Source organism: Hibiscus syriacus, unplaced genomic scaffold (assembly GCF_006381635.1).
Source record: "Hibiscus syriacus cultivar Baekdansim isolate YM2019G1 unplaced genomic scaffold, ASM638163v2 tig00110864_pilon, whole genome shotgun sequence".
Lineage (NCBI taxonomy): Eukaryota > Viridiplantae > Streptophyta > Magnoliopsida > Malvales > Malvaceae > Hibiscus > Hibiscus syriacus.
The window spans coordinates 2,978,305-2,987,798 of record NW_024062893.1 but is presented as its reverse complement, the minus strand read 5'-3'; the positions used below and the strand labels follow the sequence as shown (position 1 = coordinate 2,987,798).

The window sequence follows — 9,494 nt, the reverse complement described above, 5'->3', positions numbered from 1 at the left end:
TCTTTGTCCTTAAAAAGAAAGAACAAATTAGTGAATTTGTTGGAAAATCCTTGGTGATGAGCTAAGGTAGTGGATGTAGACTTGGTTGAGAAGTCGAACCACTATAAATCGTTGTGCAATTCTCTATCTTTCAATCTCCTTACTCCTAAACACAAAAACCATTTCGACCCATCTTTGTAAACCGTTTCGATTATCGATTCGAGCTTCCGAAAATCCCAGCAGTGTGTGAGCTCCGAGATGTAGAACCCTCAACCGCACCATGATGCCTATTTCAGCAGTACATATCAATGTTTTACATGTATTCATACATGTGTTGCTAGCCAACTCATTTAGTGAATTCATGTAGTATAGTGTAATTATTAGTGTGGTACCGAGCTCGTAAGCTCAGTGCTCGGAATGTGTTTTCGTGCGCAAGATATTAGGGGACCTTTTGTTGGGAGTTATCGTCAACAAATATTCCAGTGCAACAGGTTCATATCAGTTGAGACATTCATATTATGTCTTGAGTCTTTCTCAGAGGGCACGTACTATTTATAGACCCTTATGTATTAAATTATAACTCTTTTGATTTAAACTCATCGATGTATTATTTTGAATATCTTAGGAGCTCCCCATACTTATAAACCCATTTTATTTATGTTTTTAATTTATTATTATGGATGGTTTTTGTGTATCACAGTTTACAGACGTTTTTAAAAGAAAATTTTTGGGTTACCATTTTAGTGGTCCCGTGTGACATCAGGATCTAGTGATCTTTGGGTCGGAATAGATTAGGGTGTTATAATGTGAGGACCAAGAGATCAATCAACAACTTAGTGGGAATTTCACTGATGCTATGTGACATTGGGTTCCCTCAATTAACTAGTGTTTGATAGTTATGTAAGACCAGATACTAGCAATATTGCATTCAGATAATGCACATGAGTGTCAGTGTCATATTCATAAAATGTGGAGCAGCTACGATCATTAGAGTTAGAGACCCTTTAGAGGTTTATTCATGGCGAGGCCCTTAGAATAGGAGTAAGGGAAGCATGAGACTCATACTTTAGTAATAGAATAGTCAAGTCCTAAGTAGATAACACTTGATCAAGATCATGCATGTACTTGCTGCTTAGTACCATATCTTTAGCATGCTTATGTTTGTGAGACTTATAATACTGCTCTAGATTAGTGATTATACTACTGGCTTTGTAACCTCAACGTTCATATGTTTTCCATTCGCATGTCAATAGCTAGAGTTGTTCGTAGAGCACCGTCGCAGTAGGACTTCCAACATCTCATTGAGAGTACTATACTGTAACTTTATTGGCCATATGTATTCGTAGAACCTTACTCATGTTTTCATATTTATAGCTCAGAGTTTGTATTATTTTGGTTTTAAATTATGTGTCACAGAGCTCTGATTTTTATAAAGTATTTTTGTAACTGTTATTTATGTTTATTATGATACCATTCAGATTATTTGAAAAGAAAACGAACAGGCTTTGAAAATCAAGGGTTACCTCGGTAGTTCAATGTGTCACTTTAGGCCCAATCGGGTTTAGGGTGTTACGGATTAAATATGTATTGTACATTTGTACTATTTTCCTTTTAATCAAGGTTTTATCCTATTAGAATTTTTTGATAAGATTTTTAATGGGGCAATATGTTATGCGTATTAAATATGTGTGTATTATTTCTTCCACTAAGATTTTTTCCCGCAAAATTCTTATTTTAGTAAGGTTTTAGCGAAACATATTACCTTTATAGCAATTTAAGGAGTATTATGAATATCTATTTATATAGATGTCTACTTTTATCTCTAAGATAAATTTTTGATGCATTTTATTATCACATATTTAATATCTATTAGTATTATTGTTTTCTCATACATCTTCTTATGAATTATTTATTTTGAATAGATTATACATTTAATACTTAAATAATCGATTCAGTTTCATTTTAGTACCTAAACTTTCATTTGATTTAAAATCATACTTACGCTTACTTTTTGTTTCATTTTAGTACACATCGTTCAAAACTTAACAGAACTATTACACGTGACATTTTTATGGCTAAATTACATCATTCATCACTTAACTATCTTTTCACTCCTATTTTGGTTAGTAAAGTTTAAAAATTTTAAATTTAACTACTCAACTTTCAAATTGCTTATGTTTTAATCACTTTAATTTATTTCATTAATAATTTTTGTGACATTAAATTTTTATTATTATTTTATTAATATATAATAAAAATAAAAATAAATAAATTTGAAAGTTAGAATGATTAAATTAAGATTAATTTGAAAGTTAAGTAATTAAATTAAAAAATTAAACTTTAGTGACTAAAATAGGAGTGAGAAGATAATGGAGTGATAATGATGTAATTTACCCATAAAAAGTGTCATGTTATAACAATTATACTGAGTTTCTAATAGCGAAGTATCAAAACGAAACAAAAAGTAAATATTAGATAAAATTTTAAAACAAATAAAAGTTTAGATACCAAAACGAAATAGAATTGATAGATTAAGTACTAAATATATAGTTTATCCCATTTATTTTATTATTTTATAATATTTAATAATAATTTTACTAAATTACTTTACATTGTTAAACTGACAAGATGACGCCGTTTTGATTAGGCTAAACTCGGTTTCCGGATCTGCATTCTTCTTCAATTAAGAGGAAGACTTTAAACTTTGAAGTTTGAAGAGGAAGACTTGTTGAAGGAAAACAGTGAGATAGAGATGTGGAGGAACACATTACATTGTTGGGTGTTGATATTTGTTTTAATTTCATTTTCCTCCTTCGTTTCATCCAAAGAACAACTAAGCCCAAAGCAATGTGAGGATCTGGGTTTCACGGGTTTGGCCATTTGTTCTGATTGCAACACTTTTGTTGAGTACGTCAAGGACAAAGGTACTGAATCAATACCCTCTTCAAAAAAAATTCTGCTTTTTTATCGTATTGGGTTTCAGTTGTTATGCTGTTACAGCGGGTTGTTTGATTAAATTTTGGAAATTTAAGGCTTTGAGTGTTTGATTAATTCTTTGGATTGGCTTTGTGTTATCTGTTTATGGTCTAGTTTTTATTTTTGTTTTTGGGTTTTGATTTTATGGTCTCTGAGGCTTTGACTAATCTTAAATGGAGGGCAATGATGCATCAATTTTGACACTTTTGCAAGTTGACTGCAGTGCTGTTCCATGTAATAAGGTCAAGCTTCAATTCTTAATATACTCATCTTTTTAGGCGGAAGCGACAGTTTGATTGCTTAAATGAAATAGAATTGCCTGTTTAAGATCAGTTTCTTTCTTAAATTTCTAAGTTTCGGCTCCATTATATTGGAAACTTTAAGTTCTCTGAAGCGATGATCATTTGAGTTCCAAATCCGCTATGTCGATTTGGGGAAGTATGGCTTTACTATTTTTGTTTCTTTTAGGAAAATTGTAGTTAATTTGAGGTATTACAGTTTTATAGTTGTTCAAATTGCCCTGCCTCCTTTTGTGTGATCAAATTCTTTAGGCTCTATTCAAATTGAATTGCTCTACCTCCTTTGCGCAACCTATTTGGATTTTAACTGCAGCACCAGTTTGGCTGTCGTCCTCCCATGCAGTTAGGAACATTTTGACTGCACTGATTAGATCTAGAACTATCGGTTACCTTCAGTACAAAATGAAGCTTCCTCGTAATTCTACTTCTTTATGATGTTAGTGTCGAGTATGCTGAACCATAGCAAAATAGTTTAAGGTGGGAAGACTTGGTGTGATGTGGCAATGTCATTGTGTGCTATGTGTAATTAATTTTCTAACAGAAGAAAAAAAGGAGTGACACTGGAGATTTTAAAGAACACAACTGTTCTGTTGTGTTTATGCTACATGTTAAACTCAACACTGAAGACCAAACAATTGACATATGCATTACATGCATCAGTCTGGCTGTAACTATATGTTTTGATGACAGACTTAATATCTGACTGCAAAAAATGTTGCACGGAAGACTCGGATGATTCTACAAGTAAGGTATGAAATATGCTTTGGAGAGGACTTTGTTTTTTTGGGGATTGGAGGAGGGTTCAATATTTTATGCTTTACTAGATTTCCAACCACCAATGTTTGTTCACTAAATCTCTCTTACTCTTCATCCACTATTTTTCTTCTTCCAAATAATCTTTTCAGTTCTATATTGCACCTACTGGAAGTCATTTAATTCTTAGATTAGATTGAGAGTTGTGAAAGGGAGGATGTTTGTTTAGCAAAAGTGTTCATGGCTTCTTACATAGCTATTGAACCCCTAGCATATATGATACTAATGCGGGTACCTCTGACAAAATGACACTTTTTATTTTGTATTAGGGTTTTAGCTTCTTAGACTTTGCATGTAAAAATATGGAACATGTCTTATCTTCTTTCAAAAATGCCTTTTACCAACAACTGTACTCTTACATCATATAACGACTAATTCCCCGACTATAGTCATCTTCAAGTATGGGAATCCCCTTAATTGTGACTTGCACTTCTGTGTCCCTTTAGTCTGCTCACTTTGATTTTGGTTTTCTCCTTTTTCTTCGGGAAAGGTGGAATGCGAACAATACAATGGGACTGCTGAAAAAAAGCTGCTATATTATAGATATTTTTTGTTCCCTTGTTCTCAATCATGTTTCTTAAATTTGGTATCACATAATGTGTTTTTTCTTTATCCTAATTTCTAAAGTTCGCATCTATATTTGTGCAATTGCAGATTACGTATTCAGGTGCAATACTGGAAGTGTGCATGAGGAAACTAGTATTCTATCCGGAAATCGTTGGTTTCATTGAAGAAGAGAAGGACAAGTTTCCGACAGTTAAAACTCAATATCTTTTCAATTCTCCTCCCAAGTTGATCATGTTGGGTGATGAGGGCCAACATAAGGAAACTATAAGGTTAGGTTCCTCTCATTGATGCACTTAGCTCATATTGAATTGAAATGCTATATTCACTGAATAAAGAGGAATTTACTCGGACTGTAACTTTTGTTTTCTCCCTCTATAATCTATACTCTCTCTAAAGCTATACTGAAAGATGCAATATGAATAAAGTGATCTTCGTTTATGCTGTAAGTTCTAGTTTTGTTTAGACGAGTAAGCTTTATCTTGTTAATTCTCCAGATACATGCATGCATGCAAAAAAAGAGGCCTTTTTTTAGAGTTAGAAAACAACAGTCTCCCCATTTGTAGTTTGCATTATCCTTGCTTGCATTCTGGTGAAAACAACCCTAACTCTTGTGATTCTTTTGCAGAATTGACAATTGGAAACGTGAGCACATACTGCAATTCCTGCAGAAGAAAGTTCTACTCAATTCTGCAAGCTCGTAGACACTTTGGTTCAGATTCCGGTTATTGCAAGAGAAAATAGAACCTAATGCAGCAAGGTTGAGTGATTTAATTGTGTTAGCTTTTATCGTTTTCATATATATATGCTTGATCATGACATAATAATGGAGTATACAGTCTATCAGACACTACTATAAGGCAAAGTGACATGAACTAGGTGTGCCCTTATAAAAAGCAGGGCTCCTGTATGTATCATTTTCATGCCCCTTGTGAGAATTCTAAATTGGATTGTGATTATTATTATTACTTATTGTTATTTTATTTAAAAAGATGGCCTTTCTCACGGTTTCAATCTTCCTTAAATGTACTGAAAATTTTCAAAAGAAAATTGACATAATGTCAAAATTAACCCCTCAACGTTTACCAAAATGATCATTTTTGCCTCTATTCTTTTTTTGGAGCATTTTGCCTCCTAATGTTTCATTTTGGGGGCAAAAAGGTCCCTCTGTGGATGAAAACCGTTAGTTAACAAACAATAAACATCTCAAAATTAGGTATTTTTTATCTCAAAATGAAATGTTAGAGGCTAAAATGTTCAGGAAAAAAAAGAACAAAAGTCAAAGTGACTATTCATATAAATGTTTGCTAAAATGATGGGGTTAAAATGTTTCAAAAAAAAAAGGGCTAAAATGATCATTTTGGTAAATGTTGGGAGTTAATGTTGACATCATATCAAGAAAATTTAATTAGTTGGACTATGAATCCTTTGAAGACTTTTGTGCAGTTTCATGTGAAGAAACATCACAACAGCATGAACATGCTACCGGTGTCAACGCAGGGGTCAGTGATCAAAACTGTCAATGTGAAAGGATTCCTTATTTCTGAAGCAACGACTGCCGATGGTGGTCCACAATTCAGATCAATGATGATAAAACAAAGCGCCATTACAAAATGACCTTTCAACTACATAGGCCAACTGATCACCATTAATGCCACTGTTGAATTTTCAAATACTATTAACTTATCTGATAATGTGAATATGTATTTCCCATTTCCCATCATGACCTGTACGTTTAGCCCCTATTTTGAGTGCCTTAGGTTGCTTCAAAAGGACACATCGGTTAATTCATGTTAAGAAGTTTGCATAATCGAATAGATCGAATGAAGATCGGTCGCGGCACCGGCATAAAACTAATCTAAGACAAATGATTCTGCCTACCACCATCCTATATCTTAGTTCATTACCTATATAAGTTTTTGTTACAACCAGGAAAATTTTGTGCATTGGATAATAAGTTGGTTACCTACTGAACTCATTTAGTGTATCCCAAAGCCTTCCAATTGCAGTGAAATGAAACGTCAATTGAATTGTGAGACGGCTTTAGTCGAATTTAGGAGATGTGGTCTTGATGGGAGCCCAAATGTCGGCACCGTTGCTCTGAGCAACTCCTACGGTACAAGAGATCGGAACAAGACATAAACCTCGGTTTCTCAGGCTATAATGCTCTACATTCTGGAACATAAAAACAAATCCCATTAAAATGTCACATCTCTATAGTGTTTCATGCTACATGTTACCATAAAATCTTACTACTTCATGCCCATTTGATGCTCACCTGCGTATTACTTGGTGTTGTTTGGAGGTATGAAGCACTCAACACCTGTAAACACCACAAAAAAACTCCGTTCATACATAAATGTTTGTCAACATACCCAAAAAGTAGAATGGGAAACAAAAACCAACCTTAACTTGTTCGTGAAAAAATTGTATGTATTCCATTGCCTCCAGTAAGACAGAAGAAGTATCTGTCTGCAACGAACCAAGACGGCTTCACAGTTAAACCAGGATAGGCAACTTCTGTCATTAAAAACATGAACAAATGCTACTCCGATGTATGTAATTAGTCGATAAATTTACCTTTCCGTACGGTGAAACAAGCTGCTGCAGAGCGACAATGCGTTCACTGAGCTTCACTTTTCTATCCTATTGATAGAAAGAGTAAACAATGATTAATACTAATATTAGCAACAAACAACATCAAGAGCAGATAGCACTTGGTTCACTACGTAGTGAAGAAAATGAATCTAGATATAACTTGCATCATCGAGAAGAGATTTAATGTAGAGTAAAGACAGCTAAAAAACCTTTGTGGAGATAGACAAATCCGCCTTCTGCCGTTTCGATGCCAAAGAAGCGAGACTGCTATGGTCGACAGAGCAAGGACTCCTTTTGTTTTCTATCATCTTTCCAACCTCCATCCCTTCTTCACAAGTTGAAAAGATAAGACAATCACACTCGACTTGCATGAAAAGCATACTCAAAGATACCCAAGAACACAACTTCTTATTTTTATATCAGAAGAAATTCAGGGCAAAAAAAAAATTCCTGTAAACAATAGCATAGAAAAGCTTGAGGCCTTGTTGAAAATGGTGATCGTCCCTTTCCCTTCCGCGTTTAGACATCAGAGAAAGGCATCCGACTATATATAGATGTTGACCGTCGATTTATTCGGGTCAGAGAAGCATACATGGTAGAATTCATCCAATTTAATCATACAAACGAGCTTTAATCACTCTCACTACACACTTAAAAAGAATCAAATTTTATATAAACCACATGAGACATAAAATAAGAAAATCCGAAAAGACATCCAGTTCCATGGACAGTGGATAAGCATACATTCATGTATCAGAGACATAATTTTATAAGCATCCATTCATTAATGCAAACATATCAGCATATTAACAAACATTATCATCAAATTGTTGGCTTGGGAGAATAAATAAATAATGTATGGAATAAGAATATGTTTATACATCAGCAATATGCCGTAAGACTAAAACCAGTAGAGGACCATTTGATTATTCATTCCAAGCACTATAATAAAGCTTCAGTAAAAGAATACATGCTAATTAAAAAAACAAAACCATACATATTAAATTCCGAAGAATAACATAATGACACCAACCAGTGATTATTTTACTCAACAAAACCATGGTTAAACAAATAATTTTAAAGCAACCATCATAAGGAACCCAGTTTCATGGAAACCAAAGTAGCAAACCAAAAATTAAAAAAAACAAGTTAATGGGAACATACATATTAAATTAACACTAACAAACAATGAGAGAAATGTGGTTTAAATCGAAAGAAACTAGAGGGAAACGAGTATAGGAGTTAAGCAACTCACCAAGAACATATAGTCTGCATTGCCAACTCAGGAACACGCTAGAATTTCGACTAAAAAAACTTGTTTTCTCAAGGAAACGCCAAAGTTAAAGGCTTTATGGTTAAGTTTTTCATTTCTTCTTTCAACAAAAAAACATTCATCAACATCCCAGAGTCCAAGTTCCAACGTCAGATTGTTCTATTTTTCTCTTTGGGTAGCTATGATCTGAAGGTTTATTTGCCAAAAACCAGTCAGCTTTTTGCGCCTGGAAAGTTGAAAACTTCAATGAAGAATCAAAGTCCTTCTAAATCCTAATCCTGAAACTGCAACAATCGACTTAACCCGCCACTGCTGAAGCCACAAAGAAGCAGGGAAAGAGAGTGTAAAAGCTTGGGAAAGGAGAGAATATATGGAGCTTGTAAAAGGATTTTTTACAAGATAAAATAAGTATTTATATATATATTCATTAATTGGTTAATGTTAAATTGGTAGCATTGTTTAGGAACTTAATTAATTATTATTTATTTTAAAAGCTTCTTATATATCAGTTTTCAATTATATCAACAATATAGTAAATATATAAATGAAAAATGTGTAAGATATATATATATATATGAATGATATTTATGAAGTTTTAAAAATCTATACTATCTAACCAGGTAATGGAGTAATGATATTTATTAGGTATAAAGTTTGTCTATTTTATTATTTCTGTCGTAACTGGTTTTCGTCCGGGCACGAAATATTAAATTTGGCGGGAAAAGTGATGTGAATAAATGGTTTTGAAAATAATTTGGGAGTCGCCATCGGCCTTTTGGGTCAGGTAGGTCGAATACCTAAAAAAATATCTTTTAAAAGAGTTTTAAGAAAACATCAATTAAAAAAAATTAAACTGATCTGCGTTTATAACCAAAAATTCGTTCTTTTTAATAATAAAAAGGGATTCGTGGTCGGTTACGTTTAGGGAAGGATTAGCACCCCTACAACGCCCAAAATTGGTACTTTTTAATTATAAATTGTCTCTATTATTA

General features: G+C 33.4%; 2 protein-coding genes across 2 annotated transcripts; one reads left to right on the top strand and one right to left on the bottom strand.

Annotated features, from left to right (window-relative positions):
- The first annotated feature begins 2,633 nt into the window (after positions 1–2,633).
- LOC120143803 (selenoprotein F-like) lies at positions 2,634–5,599 on the top strand. Its single transcript, XM_039158034.1, has 4 exons — positions 2,634–2,903; positions 3,945–4,003; positions 4,722–4,903; positions 5,260–5,599. The coding sequence occupies exons 1-4, from the start codon at positions 2,732–2,734 to the stop codon at positions 5,333–5,335; spliced, it is 489 nt and encodes a 162-aa protein (XP_039013965.1). The 5' UTR covers positions 2,634–2,731; the 3' UTR covers positions 5,336–5,599.
- Positions 5,600–6,530: 931 nt separating this feature from the next.
- Positions 6,531–8,504, bottom strand: LOC120143794 (transcription factor bHLH153-like). Its single transcript, XM_039158028.1, has 6 exons — positions 8,485–8,504; positions 7,439–7,562; positions 7,212–7,277; positions 7,038–7,103; positions 6,910–6,954; positions 6,531–6,806 (listed from the first exon to the last, which is right to left on the bottom strand). Exons 1-6 carry the CDS (start codon positions 8,502–8,504, stop codon positions 6,675–6,677), a joined length of 453 nt encoding a protein of 150 aa, XP_039013959.1. The 3' UTR covers positions 6,531–6,674.
- Between the last annotated feature and the right edge of the window lie 990 nt (positions 8,505–9,494).

Excerpts from the sequence above, each read along its gene's own strand:
- LOC120143794 (XM_039158028.1), bottom strand. The coding sequence starts at position 8,504 with ATGCAGACTATATGTTCTTG. Across the intron at positions 7,563-8,484 it reads ATGCAGACTATATGTTCTTG|TGAAGAAGGGATGGAGGTTG; the intron begins GTGAGTTGCTTA and ends CTTTTCAACTTG. Across the intron at positions 7,104-7,211 it reads TTGTTTCACCGTACGGAAAG|ACAGATACTTCTTCTGTCTT; the intron begins GTAAATTTATCG and ends GGTTCGTTGCAG.
- LOC120143803 (XM_039158034.1), top strand. The coding sequence starts at position 2,732 with ATGTGGAGGAACACATTACATTGTTGGGTGTTGATATTTGTTTTAATT. Across the intron at positions 4,004-4,721 it reads CGGATGATTCTACAAGTAAG|ATTACGTATTCAGGTGCAAT; the intron begins GTATGAAATATG and ends GTGCAATTGCAG. Across the intron at positions 4,904-5,259 it reads CAACATAAGGAAACTATAAG|AATTGACAATTGGAAACGTG; the intron begins GTTAGGTTCCTC and ends ATTCTTTTGCAG.